General features: G+C 39.4%; 1 protein-coding gene across 1 annotated transcript; it reads left to right on the top strand.

Moving 5' to 3' along the window:
• The first annotated feature begins 545 nt into the window (after positions 1-545).
• On the top strand, positions 546-15258 carry LOC101738077 (xylulose kinase). Its single transcript, XM_004925200.5, has 11 exons — positions 546-775; positions 1439-1521; positions 2483-2630; positions 3283-3459; positions 3659-3892; positions 4712-4868; positions 6040-6300; positions 6933-7106; positions 7893-7990; positions 8931-9015; positions 10238-15258. The coding sequence occupies exons 1-11, from the start codon at positions 719-721 to the stop codon at positions 10351-10353; spliced, it is 1590 nt and encodes a 529-aa protein (XP_004925257.1). The 5' UTR covers positions 546-718; the 3' UTR covers positions 10354-15258.
• Positions 15259-16006: the final 748 nt, after the last annotated feature.

The following is a 16006-nucleotide window of genomic DNA, read 5'->3' as shown; positions in this document are numbered from 1 at the left end:
AATCCGATTAAATGAAAATTCTTCGGAAATAAAAAGAGATTAAGTTGAACACAAACCATGACTTAAACATATCAGATATCTGATCTTGCGAAAAATCTAGAAAACTATCATATCACATGAAACTCAAGCCTTTTAGATAAATCGTAATAGAAGATCAATCGGCTTAGCTTTATTGCTGGTATTACTGACGTCCAGAAGTCGGTGGCTCGCCATTATATTGATCGTGTGCTCGTCTACCTTATAGAATAAAAATTTAGCGAGAGGAGATAAAATAAACAGACCTTAAACATTAAAATTGCGTGCTACCCTGCAGTTTGTTTTATTAATGCTATATTTCATAACGGAGTATTAAATTCTTGCTGTTATCGTCAGCAGCTTCAAAAGCGATTATTGTACCCCTATATTTTATGATTTAATAAAATCATTATATAATTTGATAAAACTCTGACGTAATATTATAATTTACTTTACGCAATAATGGTAACCTTGAGGCCTTCTTTATCGCACAATGCCAATGATACAACTTTAGCTATTTAATTTCGTTAAGAGTAGTATTAAAACAGACCAATGATATCGTGAAATCGCGTGGAATTTATTAAAACGGTGTTCGGTCACGAAAGTTTCGCCTTTCGATTTAATTTAGTTAGTGTCTGCGCATTTCTGAACGAAACACGCCTGTGTCACTGCCTGTTACCGCTCCCGCTGTCATAATAAAAACATGTTTGAGGAATCAAAGAATAAAAGTTTTTTAGGGTTTGATTTTAGTACACAGAGGGTTAGTGTTATTTTATTTTAATCAAAATGCAGTATAGTTACATATCTATTATTTTTGTGGAATTATTACTATCGGCTATAAGTGTTTTCCTAATAAAATTAATTAAAACAATCCAGTCTTGCGAAGAAATGTATTTCAGCGGCTAATTACGTGAAAAGTAATTAAGTAAAACCATTATATTTTAACCAGAAAGATAACATAAGGACATTTTTACGAAATAATGATCATGTAATGATATTAAAAAGTAAATATAATTAAAAGCGTATTTTTTGCTATTTGAACAATTCAGATGACTAATTATATTGTCCTTGGATATACACGATATTTTTATCATAGGTTATATCTAGGTATTAAACCTAACGTTATATATAACGGCACTGTTTTATATTTATTTCAGAATAACTAGAAGATAAAATTAAAATAAATTAATTGAAACTTCAACCAAAGAAAAAAATTAAAGATCTTTGCTTAGCACTTAAAAAAAATATTCCAATATTGCATTATTTTCTATTTTTCTGTCTAATTTGCTATAGATTAAATTACCCTACTTACATTGAATAATATTTAATTTTAAAAATATTTTGTGGCAGTTCCTAAATAGTTTCCAGGATTAAAACTGCTACTTGGCAAATAAAAATTCAACATCTAATATTTTCTCAACAGTTAAAAGCACTAGTAATCAATGAAGACTACAATGTACTCCACGAGGCTGATGTTGAATTTGATGTTGACTTGCCTGAGTTTAGGTAAGTAGTTTAAATATTTTTCACAGTGAAATGGCTGCTATTACCTACCTTAGTAATGGAGGCTTATTGTATAGTAGATAAAGGTAAGTGAATCAAGAAACTGTGTGGATTTGACTGTACTGTTCCACACAGCAACAGTGTATAGATCTATGATCAGTCTGTGTTGGGGTAGACTTTTATAGTTCTAAGTCACTTGTATCATTTGTAGCATGCAATGGCGGATCCCGGGGGGGGGGGGGGGGTCATGGGGGTCATGACCACCCCCTGAGCTGGTTCCAGGACTTAGGTGGACCACTAATTGAATATAATGATTTTATTTATATATTTTGTCACCATACAGATTTTATGTAACTAAATACCTTCAATATTTATTTAATTAAATATAATAACTTTGTATAATGGCAAACGTTTGGGAACGAACGCATCTAAATTTGACTATGTGACTCCTGGTGCCAAAGCTGGATCCGCCCTTGGTAGCATGCTAATAATAATTTGTAAATTTTGAGTGTGATGTACATATTTTAGGAGTAAAGCCCTGAGAGAGTTTCTGGCTGATTCTTCTCAGATATGAAACTGCATTCCAACTGAATTATTTTTTTATTGGATCTAAAGTCATAAGCTACATAAAAGCTACCAATTTGGCATGCTACTTAGCTTACTAACTACTTTACGAAGCGACCAATATATTTAATATGTTTTCGTCGTGAAGTTTTTACTGAAAATTACAGTCGCTTCTGAAATACTACTACTACAATAGTGTAGAGAAGATATAAAGAAGGGTCTTTTGTGAAAGATTTGTCCTGTGTACATTAATAATTTCCGAAATATTACAAAAAAAAAGTCCAAATTATTACAATTATGAGCAGATATTTGTGGAGTACGTAGGCAACATTGTGATACCAAATTTATATTGTATTAGGATACAATACAGCTATTTCTTATTTCAATGTTAATTGTACAGGACCGCAGGGGGTGTGGTGCGCGGCGAGAAGGGTGAGGTAACAGCACCTCCCCTTTTATGGGTGAAAGCATTAGACATGGTTTTGGACCGACTAATTGTAGCTGGACTAGACTTCTCCACTGTGTATGCTATATCTGGAGCAGCTCAGGTATTGTGTCAACATGAAATTAGTAAAACTGTTTTAATGCTCTTGTGACCTGTATTGGGTATAAGGTGTACTTGACATGAATGGACATGTCACGAATGTAGACTACAAATAATGTTGATGAATTATACTCAATATATTAAAGCTTAAGGGAAAGTACTATGGTACTATTGATATTATAAAATAGTTGACATTTAACCATAAAGCAAAAGCAGAATTATAGCAGAACTAACGATGGTCACACTGTTGAAATCTGAACACAATTGATTTGCTGCAGAAATAAAAACAATGTAGCTTCATTGATTGTAAGATAGTGGTCGAAACTTATCATATTCCACCAGAAGTAGCTCCGTACTCTATAATTTTCTGAAATTAAATATTTAGAAGAAATCTAGAAAGAATCTGTCATCCTAGACTTAGTAATAACTAATATAAAGTTTAAATCATCTGTGCATCGAATTTGATACAGAATGGGTGTCATTTTAAAATTATAACAAATTAATTATGTACTATTTATGGGATTCTCATAACGTTTTTCCCCTATAATGAGTTCCCGATATTTGGGCCATGTTGCAAGCGCCATGACCACAGTAAACGTATTATTTAGTATTATCATTATAAAGAGATTCAGAATTACAGTACAGTTTTCTTTTAGCAACACGGTTCTGTGTGGTGGTCGAAAGATGCCGAAGCGAAATTAGGCAGTTTGTCATCAGACGACTTCTTGCACACTCAGTTGGCGTCCGCATTTTTGTGCGACTCCCCAGTTTGGATGGACTCTAGTACGTCTGCCGACTGCAGGGCTCTGGAGGAAGCCATGGGTGGACCAGAGGTAAGATTAAATTGAACACCAAGTTTAATTTGCATACATATTAGTAAAAAAAAAAATACTATTTTTAAAATTATACTTTTTAATGACTGGCAACATTTAGCTGATGATCAGACGTGTTCTAACAGTTGTCAACGTTTTCGAATTTCAAAATAAATTGGAATTGGAATTGATTGTCGAAAACTATTCCTATTTTTAACAGGAATTAGCTAAAATCACAGGATCTAGGGCGTACGAACGTTTTACCGGGCCACAGATTCGTAAAATGTTCCGTACTCGGCCCCGGGTGTACCAGGCCGCGCCCCGGATATCCCTGGTGTCCTCGTTCGCGTGCTCGCTGTTCCTGGGCAAGATCGCGCCCATCGACCTGGCGGACGGATCCGGAATGAACCTTCTGGACATTAGGACTATGCAATGGGACGAACGGGCACTGAAGGTAATAATATCTTAGTTATCTGTCTCTAATCTACAGTTACACAAATAAAATAATAAAGACTTGACCTAAAGGTCTTAGTTACCAGGTCATAAAATCATTTAAAAAATAATAATCATCATAATCATCAATACATATAATAAAATCGTAACTAGTCGCTGTCTGTACATCGAAGATATCAAAGGAAAACTATTATAGGGGGCTTTTATGAACGCAATAGAACCCAAAATAATAATTTTTAAGAGGTTTTGTCTGTTTTTCTGTGCGTTTGTGCTAATATCAGAAACAGCTTATCCGATTTAGATGTGATTTCACTAATTTATTGTGGTAAGCTTTACTTAACATTTAGTGTTTGTTTCATGTCAATCGGTTCATTAATAAAAAAGTTATGCCAATTTAAAGAATCACGTAGCTGGGCGTTTGTAGATTGTAAGCCTGCGCGGCCGCGCGGGTATGTAAACCGCGCCGTCATCGTCCTCGCCGAACCCGTCACTTGCGACTTAGGGCTCGGCCAGTAAACTAAACCATAGACACAGCCCACTGAGTTTCTCGCCGGATCTTCTCAGTGGATCGCGTTTCCGATCCGATAGTAGATTCCGCGAAGCACTGCTTTTGCTAGGGTCAGTGTTAGCAACACTTCGGTTTGAGCCCCGTGAGCTCATATACACGTCAAGGCGAAGCTGAAATAGCCTCTCAAGGCAAGATCTTCCTTCTGTCGTTATAGCTTATCCTGTATCGATTTTAAGCCTCAAGATATCGCGATGCTCCTTTATTGGAATTGGCAATTGTTTCTACGTTTTGGAAGTATGTATGTGCCCTTAGGCATGCGGGGACGAGTCGCTGATCCACAAACTGGGTGCGGCAGTCCCCAGCGCGAGCGACGTCGGGCCGGTGTCCGCCTACTTCGTGCAGCGGTACGGCTTCAGGCCCGACTGCCGCGTGGTGGCCTTCACCGGGGACAACTGCTCTGCCCTGGCCGGTAACCACCGCACTCCCCAGCCGTATAGGATACCGGCGGCATCCACCCGAACTAGGAGCTCGTTTACTGGTGGTAGGACCTCTTGTGAGTCCGCGCGGGTAGGTACCACCACCCTGCCTATTTCGGCCGTGAAGCAGTAATGCGTTTCGGTTTGAAGGGTGGGGTAGCCGTTGTAACTATAATTGGGACCTTAGAACTTATATCTCAAGGTGGGTGACGCATATGGGCAACAGTGACCACTTAACACCAGGTGGGCTGTGAGCTCGTCCATCCATTTAAGCAATAAAAAAACTTAATTAATGAAAATAAAAACAGAAAACCCGTGGACTCGACCAAAAAAATAATAATAATACAAAAATAAATGTTTGATAAAACCTATTTATCTCGCAGATAAGAACACGCATTATAAAACAATTTACTGATAACGTTCTCCTCAGCCAACCTGGGATTGTTTGTGTAGCGTTGTTGTATTCACAAGTCACAACGTAGGCGGGTTTGTCATAATCGAAGAACCAGCTGGTAGATTGTATAGATGATTCTAGATAAGATACTTTAAAACGACTGAATTCAATTTGTAAAGAAAATAAACTAGATGGCGTTCATGTTTGTGTGTGTTTCTTTATAATTAGCAACATTTTAATCAATTTATGTTCTTTACCATTTTTACCATTTGCTTCCGATGTGGTCGGCTGTGGGGTGACCCCTTAGAACGAGCGAGGCTCCGAGTAGCACCGGTGACCGTTAACCGGCAGCTGCTGGTGGCAGTGGTGCTGTGGGACAGCCCTGATACAAATTTAACTGAGTTTCTCGCCGGATCTTCTCAGTAGGTCGCGTTTCCGATCCGGTGCTAGATTCTGCGAAGCACGGCTCTTGGTAGGGTTCGTGTTAGCAACGTCATCAGGTTTGAGCCCCGTGAGCTCACCTACTAGTTAAGGTTACGCTGAAATAGCCTCTCAAGGCTCTCAATTTAGGTAGGAAAAAAAAACCTGATACAGCGGAGACTTGGACCTCCTGTCTCCAAGGGGGACCCATTTGTGATGTGTATGGGCTTTGTCATTACTTAACAACAGACACACGCTAAAGAAATGCATGAATTATGTATTTTCTGAAGAAATCAATCCTTGTTTGTCTACATCAATGCTCTTACTAAAAGACCTTTTGTTATTTGCAGGCCTTAGACTTCGTTCGGGTTGGATAGGGCTCAGCCTGGGCACCAGCGACACCCTGCTGCTCGGCCTCACGGAGCCCGCGGCCCCGGCGGCCGGCCACGTGCTCGTGGGGCCGACTCCCGACGCTCCGTACATGGCGTTACTGTGCTTCGCCAACGGCTCGCTGACGAGGCAGAACCACAGGGACCGGCTGGTGGGCCCGAGCTGGGAGGCGTTTAATGAGCTCCTCAGGTCGACCGTCCGAGGGAATATGGGATTCATGGGTAGGAATGGTTCTGTTTTCGATTATTAGTTTTATTGAGGATGTGTTGGGAGTCTACACAGGTGCCCTCAGTCTACAGTGAAACAATTATATCACTTTCCATTTTGACGGGGAGCAAAACTGTCTATCCATTGAAAATAATAAGCATGGTCAGATTTGGAGTGGTCGAAGCACCAATATGCCTGGTGTACTTGTGACGATTGATTCGTCTATGCCGGACTCTATATTTCAAGGACAAGGTGAACCCGCACATATACACACACACGCGCGCAAGCACGCACTCACACACGCACACACACTGTCTTCAACTAGCTGTACCCGTCGCTAGGCATTTAAAATTAACATTCTTATTTCTCACCCCCACAAAGATTCTCATCATTAACGCCCCCCAACTGATGTATAAGGAGTCCAACACTCATATAAATATTAGCCTATCCATTAAGTACATATATTTTCTACATGGATACCAAGTTTCAAGTCAATCGGATTCACGGCTCAATAGTTATAACGGAACATCTGTAAAAACCACTGTAGGTTTATATATTAGTATAGATAGATGACAAGATCAACCCGCACACATACACGCACGCGCACACACAGTGCTCTCTGTGAATGTAGACGTTTGTGTCGCAGGAGTGTACTACGACACAGCAGAGATAGTGCCGCGCCGCGCCGCCGCCCGCCTGCTGCAGGCCAGCGGAGGCCGCGCCGTGCAGGCCGGGGCTCCGGCGGCGGAGGCCCGCGCGCTGCTGGAGGGGCAGGCGCTCGCCCGTAGAGCGCACGCCGAGGACCTGCACTTCACTATCGGTACCCACTAGTGACTAGGACATCATTAGGACTCACATTATCTAAAGCTGCATATATCAGAACAAAAAAGGCCACTATTTTTAATCTTGTATTTTTTCGGAATAGTGCATATTGTAGGTCAAATCACGTTAAGGAATCTCGTCCTATACATAGCGAAAAAACCTTTGACCATGGATATTTGACAGGGAAGAGATGCTTAAGATGGCATCGCCGCGGATTCGTCACGCACAGACACACACATGTTCGTGTGTGGCCTACTTTATGTCACTAATGTCGAGAACAATCATTAAGGAGAAGTTTGACTGTAGCACCAAAGACAGAAAAAATAAAGAGTCAAAAGTGACCGTGGTATGTACATGTCATGCGTGGCGAGGATAGTCGTGGGGGTAAAAAGACCAGGGTTTGTAAGCAGACGGGGATATGATGAGGGGGCGTTCTAAGATACGGACTTCGTGAAAGAGGATATGCATGAGAAGGATGTGAGTACAGAGATGATGTATGATGTCCCACAGTGGGATTAACGCAAGAAGAACTTGTCATCAGCCTGTATCTCTCCACTGCTGGATGTAGGCCTCTCCCATAGTCCGCCACAATGGACGGTCCTCCGCCTTCCGCATCCAATCTTCTCCAGCATATCTCCGTAAGTCATCGGTCCACCGGGCAGAGAGACGCCTAACACTGCGCTTACCGGTACATGGTCTCCAGTCCAGAGGAACTTGAGAACCATCATTGAACTGGTTGTGTTTCTCAACCACCGCTGGACCCTATCGTTGAGACCGGTTTCAGGCCCCTCGTCCAAGCTGATAGCGACCGGGGGCGCCGCCGCCAACAAAGAGTTCCTCCAGATATTTGCTGACGTCTTCAATGTTCCCGTGTACGTACTGGTAAGTACCTTGAAGGAATAATCATTGACACCTCAAGATTGCGATGCGTGATATTTGTAAAGAGAAAAAAACTACTATTTATTTTTTATATGGCAACACTATAGTTCGTCACTGGCAACTAAATAAAACAAACAGAAGGAAATAGTAGTTTCATATTTGCCTGTTTATTTTAACACATTGTATGCTGGTGGCATCTGAGGTATTTAGAGATTGAGTATTGGCATGGTTTGCTGGTTTACGATTAATTGTAGGCAGCAACTGCTTGTTGGCAGACGAGCATACGGCCCACCTAATGGTGAGTGGTTACCGTCGCCCATGGATTTCAACAATGCTAGGGGCAGAGCCAAGCCGCTGCCTACCGTTAAGTACTCTCCACAATCCTCGTGTGAAGATGGACATGTCATAGCGGTCGGGAGACACCGTGGAGGGGAGCTCATTCCATAGCCGAATGGTACATGGCAAAAAAGATCTCTGGAAACGCATGGTGGATGACCGCAGTGGCTCCAGGTAGTATGGATGAACTCTGCTCCGGTGGCGGGCGGTGCGATGGTAAAAACCAGAAGGAAAGATTTAGAATTTTGTACATTTTCGTAAAACAATAAAGAAATCGGTAGGCAGCGGCTTGGGTCTGACCCTGGCATTCCTGAAGTCCATGGGCTACGGTAACCACTCACCATCAGCTGGGCCGTATGCTCGTCTGCCTACAAGAACAATAAAAAAATTTAAATCGGCGTAATCATGGTAACAAAAGGCAGATTATCAAGAAAAATAATCCCGCGTTTTCACGGAGTTGGCATACACCGTGTATATCGGTGTAGATTGTTAGACCAGATCAGTTCTCGTTAATGTACCTTTATTGGCCGTATTGAACGTTGTTACCGCGGTCCGCCTTCGTTGGTCGGTGACTGCGGTCCATAGACATCAGTGTCGCATGTCGCAGGGCGAGCACGGCAACGCGGCTCTGCTGGGGGCCGCCGTCCGCGCCGCCGCGGTGTGGTCCCGGGACGCCGCCGTGTCGCTGCCAGGTACGATAACACAATAATAATAAACATTTGACCCGAGGTAATTGTGATCCCCGTGCGTATATGTCACTGCCTCTGCCGTGAAGCATCCGATAAATGATAGAATTGAAGCTTGGACCTCAGACCTCAAAGCCCATAGACTGGTCACACAGAGGTGGACGGTCAGAAAAATAAAACTTTAAGTACTGGTTGACTTTCTTGGCGGGAACGCGAGGAGTTAAGTTGTTTGATTTATTTTATTTTGTCTATTTAGTGTTTCTTCAGGTTTATTAACCGCTTAATATCTGTGAAAGTGCACAAATGTGGGAAAATGAAACAAAGCCGCTGGACGTAGCTTCTCGGGATCCTCCAAAAAGCCCACTGAAAAAGTCTCGAGTAAATAACCACCATTTTACTGAGATTATATTTTATCCCATATCATCTCATCTCATTACCACTTAACACCAGGTGGGCTGTGAGCTCGTCCACACATCTAAGCAATAAAAAAAAAAAAAAAAAAAAAAAAATTTAATTTCATCTCAGTTGATTAATTTAGGCTTCCTTCGTTTTTAATACGCTTTTATTAGCGTCAGACGTATGTATGTTTGTAACGGAATCCTTGAACATGGTTTTGACCCCCTTCAAAACGTCGGATTAACTCGAAATTTGGTATACTTATTAAGAACCGAGGACAATTCAATCTTAAAAAATAAATAAAAAAAATATATTGAAAAACTTGAAATTCAATTAAAAAATGTAAAAGTTTAAAAAAACTAACAAAATACGCTTTTATGGAACCGTGGGGTGCTTTTCAGGATATTATCAAAATAACCCTTCTATTCATATCTGTTCATAAAATATTTATAACTACTGATACCATGCACCCCACGCTTTTTTTTACAATAAAATCATTTTTTCTTACACTATTTCTAATTCAAATTTATGAAAATTAATTTCTATTTTTTAGTTGGATTTTCTATAAAAGCGTATTTTGTTAGTTTTTTTTAAACTATTAATTATTTAATATTCAAAACTGTAAATAATTAAAACGGCGAATTATAAAAATCTTATTACCTGACGCTGGCTAATGCACAAACCGTGCCGGAGCCAAAATATAAAGAAGAAGAAGAAGTCCTAGTTGCATTCATCATCCGCAGTAACAAGGTCGGACGACAAACAGTTCGTCGGAATCGGAGAGGAATAAACTTCAGTTTTAATTACTACTGATACATTTACTTACCGGCAGGCTCGGAGCCCACCCTGACCCCGGTGGCGACGCCCTACCCGGACCACGACGCCATCTACACGCCGATGCTGGCGCGCTACCGGCAGATCATCCAGGAGATGCCCCGGCTGCACTGATTTCCCCCCGCACTACCGACCTTCCACAGATCAAGCGTCTCCTCCTCGCGCCGTCACCCCACTACTGAGGGTAAATAGGGTTGCCACCATTTTTTTGCAGATAAAGTGCACTGGTTATTATAGGTAGGAAAAAAAGAAGCACATAGTATTAAAATAAAGTATAATTTATTTATAATGATCATTATGTTTAAATGCATATTTTTATTACAATTGACCAAATTAAACAAGAAATTGTGACAATTAATGACAGTGACATTGTTGACATTTGAAGTTAAGTTGCGTTCAGAATTGATTGTTAAAAAAACGAGTGCTTAGATGACGTTGCGTTGACGAGTGGCGACATTGATTGAGCAATCGATGTATTTCGCTTAACGAAAAAATACATATTATGACTAAACTTTTCAAAAACCCAAAAAAAAAACATGACAAAAAGTATTGAAGTGAAACTTCTTTATCGGCGTTGGAAAAAAATTTACCGTCACATTTTTCGGTTACGCGTCACATTTTTCCGTTACGCGCCATCTTTTTCTTCACCATTCATTGTTGCCGTACACAAGTGAAGGTGCCTCTTTACTCGGTAACAATAATTATAAAATACCGATGATTTTAAGTGGAGATTTTAATGTAAATTTTGCATCGGAAAATTCTTTGAAGCTAGTTGAATTTCTGAAAGATAAATTGAATTTATCCATGAAAAACAGTCCTCAAACGTCAACAACAAGATCTGGCACTACAATTGATGGAGTTTTTACTCGGTCACTAAATTTCGTGGAATGTAAACCATATATTTCATATTTCAGTTACCATAAGCCATTAATTACAAAAATATATAATGACAATGACAATGATAGTAATAATTCTATTACAATTAATGAAATGCTGTAATAATCTTAGTAGTTTGGGGAGGCTTAGACGACAAAGGGAAGATCTTCCACCGAGCGGATGATATTGCTCGGTAGACCGACGGTCCGAATGTTGTTGTTCGGAACTTGTATATATGCGTTTTATCTTGAAAATGTCGTAAGCGAGATTCAGGCATCTGTCAATTATCTTGCGTTGTATGATGGCTACCCGCCACATCACTCCCCTCCGAGACCGGAGGTCGTGTCATTTTAGTTATCGTTGTCCGTGCTGAGATTAGCTTGCAAGTGCCAGTGCTGCTCGAAGCTTGCGGTGAGTCGAAACTGAGCTTGAATGCTGCGTGATTGTCGCCAGTGCTGCTCGAAGTCTGCGGTGAGTCGAGACTGAGCTTGAATGCTGCGCGATGAGGCAGTGTAGGTGCGTGCCGTAGGGCCAGGAAGCGCGGTGAGTCGGCTACGATGGTCCTGCTGAGGCTGCGATGCTGGCTTGCTGTGGGACGACTGTCGATGACTTGCTTTTATCTGCGAGAATGCGGGGATTGTGGTAGCCGAAGTTCTTGATGCGCCGATGATGAATCAGAAGGTTGCGATTGTTCCGTCGTAGGTCACCAGTTGTAGGAATATACGACAAAGGGAAGATCTTCCACCGAGCGGGTGATATTGCTCGGTAGACCGACGGTCCGAATGTTGTTGTTCGGAACTTGTATATATGCGTTTTATCTTGAAAATGTCGTAAGCGAGATTCAGGCATCTGTCAATTATCTTGCGTTGTATGATGGCTACCCGCCACAGTAGCAAAAAGGTAAAGTGAAATAATTGTATTATTTGTATTCATGTCTATGATAATAAAATCCTTTTGTTTAAACTTTATCTAATTTAACTTTATTTAACCAATTTCTAGAAAGTTGCATGTAGATCATTTTTCGAAAAATAAGGCCATAAACAAGTTTCACTTCTTACGTGTGTACACTAGTACACGCACACATTTTTATTTTCGTATGCTTTATTTTTCACATAAAGTATATAATACAATTTACCTGAAATAACGTACAATATTTTATTGTAAATTACGGGTGGCAACCCTAGTCGTAACCATGTTTCAACAGGATTTTACTCCTTTTTATACCCCTCCAGCGCCTTCGATCATTGGTCGCAAGAAAGGCTTCGTATGGACATCTCCACAATTATCCAGATAATTCTTGACAGGTCGAGTAGCTTCGATATGTGTTTCCGCTATCTGACAATAGATGGCGTTGTACTTCTCGAGCGTTCTCGATTTTACTAGATCCTTTGATATTAGCTTCCGCCATTCGACGATAGATGGCTCTTACCGGCGTAACAATATTGAATCAACTATTGCACTAGTACACTTTTTGGGTAAAATCCCTATTGACTCTTTAAAGTAGCTTTTTCACTATCCTGCCTCGTGATGACTTCTCATGGGGATATTTATATCCCAAAAGTATGTGTACTGGAAAAAACTGTGATCATAGAACTCATATCTTAAGGTGCATTGGTGTTGTAGATATCTATGAGCTTCGGTAAGCACTTAACACCAGGTGAGCCGTGAGCTCGTCCACCCATGTAAACAATATAAAAAAACGTTAAACGTAAGTCAAAATGCTTTATTGTAATATATCGTTACATAATGTGTAGTTTACGATTGTTGCTTAATTAATATATTACACTTATTTATTGATGACTAGCGACCCGCCCTTGCTTCGCTTCGGCGACATGAAGTGTTATTATTGATAGCTGAGTACCGCTAAGTCTAAAAAAAGTAGCCTAAGCTACTCCTTATATCATCAGCTACCTACCAGTGAAAGTCTCTTTAAAATCGGTCCAGCCTTTTCAGAGATTGACCGGAACAAACAGACAGACAGACATACAAAAATTGTAATAAATGCTATTTTGGTGTATGTATATACCCTATATATATTCATATGCATGTAGTAAAAAGCGATTATTTCAATACTACAAACAGACACTCCACTTTTATTTATGTGTATAGATAAATATGAAATTTAATATATGTATAGAAGATATTACATTACTATCTCGCGTTGTGTACCCATTTAACAATGGTTTCGAATTATTTTGATACAGGCTATTAATATCATCAGGTTCTCGTTAAGTAAAACAATGCATTCCATATTTGTAGTAATTGGATTTAAGAAGAATACAAAAACAAAAAAAAATTTTAAAGGATAAATCGAAATTTAATGTTAACGTTTCATATCAAAATATCATGTATACAGGGTGTGTAATTCGCGAAGTCGAATAAGTAATAGAAACTATTTACTCCGGGACTGGAGGGTTCCCGGGAGCCGATATTCCTTTATTGAGCTAAGCTTAAATACTCATAGTGTTTGTAAGTTCGTATTTTGTAAAGTTTTAATTTTTGATCACTTCCTTTGGGACCAAGGATTCCATGTGTCAGCTCTATATTAATTGTCACTAAATAGCCCGGTCACCGTCCTCGCCGAACCCGTCGTTTGCGACGAAGGGCTCGACGAGTAAATTAACCCTCAGACACAGCCCACTGAGTTTCTCGCCGGATCTTCTCAGTGGGTCGCGTTTCCGATTCGGTGGTAGATTCTGCAAAGCACTGCTCTTGCTAGGGCCAGTGTTAGCACTCCCGTTTTGAGCTACGAAATCTCACCTAAACGTCAAGGACAAGCTGAAATAGCTTCTCAAGGCTAGCAGTATAGGTAGGAAAAAAAGTCACTAAAATCGAGTGCAACACTAAAATATTTTTCTTCTATTTTCTTCTTCTTCTATTTTAGAAAAAAAAAATAAAAAAAAAAAACATTTTGTAGTAGACCAAATTGTGAATCTAAAAGAAAAATGCAAATTGATTTCATCAAAATCGGTGTAACGTTGAGAAGGATGCTTAGTGACACATACACTTTCACACGCACAGAAAAATCATGTATTAACATATCATAAGAATCATATAAGGACATAAGGCTATTTAAACAAGAAGTAGGTAAAACAGGGGATTTTAAAGCTTTTATAAACATTCCAATTGCATTTATTTATGTTTTTTATAATCGATATATAAATTTTATTTTATATAATTTTTTTGTACACTTGTTGTTTAATTTTATTGTTTTCATTTCGCAATGTTGTTATTAATATTTAAGGAAATATTGGGTTTTGTTTCTCGCGTATATTTATCAAACGGTGCTAGGCATTATATTCGAGTTTTACATATGTCAGATTAATGTGAAAGTAAATTTATTTTTGTATAATTAATTGGCTTGGTAGAAAAACATTTGTAGTTGAAAATTTTGTAGTTGTTTGTTTTATTTGTAGTTGAAGTAAATGACTCGGTTCTATTTATTTAATTAGTTATCTTAGCTAAATCGTGGAAAATAGAAAAATAGAAAAGTATGATTTTTTTTAAGCCACTGCAAGAAATAATTTCCAAAATTGATCAATAACTAAATATATCGCACCATTAGAATTGAATAGGCTTAACTAAAAAAATTTAAGAAAATGAGTTTTTTACTTTGTAAGACTTAAAAACATGTATCTATCTATTCTTCTATCATTTATAAAATTAAACTGTCTCTTTTAGTCCAGAAAAAGACAAACGCACTCTTTCCATCTCTTTTAAATCAAGCACTGACCTTGACTTGAAAGCATTAAAATCGAAAAACTAAAAAATTACATTTGTTTAATAACATTGTCGTTTTCCAAAAAAAAAAACAAGTATTTTGGATTAAGCCTCTTTAATTCTAAAGGTGCGATATAATAAATGTTGCACACTAATGAATCATGATACATGATACATATAAAAAACACGTATACAATTTTTTAAATAGCTAAAATTAAGCTTAAATGTTTTTGTAACACCTTAAAATGTTACATATTTGTATCTCATAATAATATGATCTGCAGGACTGTAGGAGCTCTAGTGCCTCGTGTCAACTAGAATGTGATTCAATCATGAATGTTTTCGACTTGCTTTATAAGCTTTGAAGGCAATGCATATTTACAATGTTTTTTTTACATTTTTTAATAAATTTTTAAAAGTTTTCTTGAATGTTTTATTTTGTCTCTCGAACTCACTATATCGTTTATGTGGGTAGTAGCTATGGCGTCAGTTCTAGTTGTTATGGGTTAAGTTAATTGTCCCATTAACATCAAGCCAGCGTGTAAACAGGGCCTACCTACTGCGTCCAAATTTTTCTATTTTTATATATGTTGTTTTGATACTGGCGCGGTCTAGTTACGGTACAATCATCCATTTGGTGCGAGTTCTTTTTATTGCCCTTGCAAGCAGACTAGCATACGTTACACTTGATGGTGAGTGGTTACCGTCTCTCGTGGACGTCAGTAATGCCAGGGCCAAGCCAAGCCGCTACCTACCGTTAAGAACACTCCACAAGCCTCGTTTGAAGGACATGTCATAGCGCTGAGAAAACACCGTGGAGGGGAGCTCATTCCATAGCCAAATGGTACGTGGCAAAAAGACCTCTTGGAACGCACTGTGGATGAATGTAGTGGCTCCAGGTAGTATGGATGAACTCTACTCCGGTGGTGGGCGGTGCGATGGTAAAAACGAGATGATGGTATCATCTGTAACAATTATTTTTTTATTGCTTAGTGGATGGACGAGCTCACAGCCCACCTGGTGTTAAGTGGTTACTGGAGCCCATAGACATCCACAACGTAAATGCGCCCACCCACCTTGAGATATAAGTTCTAAGTTCTCAGTATAGTTACAACGACTACCCCACCCTTCAAACCGAAACGCATTACTGCTTCACGGCAGAAATAGGCAG

The sequence above is a fragment of the Bombyx mori genome, chromosome 6 (assembly GCF_030269925.1).
Source record: "Bombyx mori chromosome 6, ASM3026992v2".
In the NCBI taxonomy this organism is placed as follows: Eukaryota; Metazoa; Arthropoda; class Insecta; order Lepidoptera; family Bombycidae; genus Bombyx; species Bombyx mori.
Note: the sequence above shows the minus strand (reverse complement) of the source record. Positions and strands in the feature narration are given on the sequence as shown.

What these genes read in the sequence shown, in the direction of transcription:
- LOC101738077 (XM_004925200.5), top strand. Translation starts at nt 719, where the DNA reads ATGTTTGAGGAATCAAAGAATAAAAGTTTTTTAGGGTTTGATTTTAGT. An exon ending in TTGATTTTAGTACACAGAGG is followed by an intron (nt 776 to 1,438) that starts GTTAGTGTTATT and finishes TTTTCTCAACAG; the next exon opens with TTAAAAGCACTAGTAATCAA. An exon ending in AGGGAATATGGGATTCATGG is followed by an intron (nt 6,301 to 6,932) that starts GTAGGAATGGTT and finishes TTTGTGTCGCAG; the next exon opens with GAGTGTACTACGACACAGCA.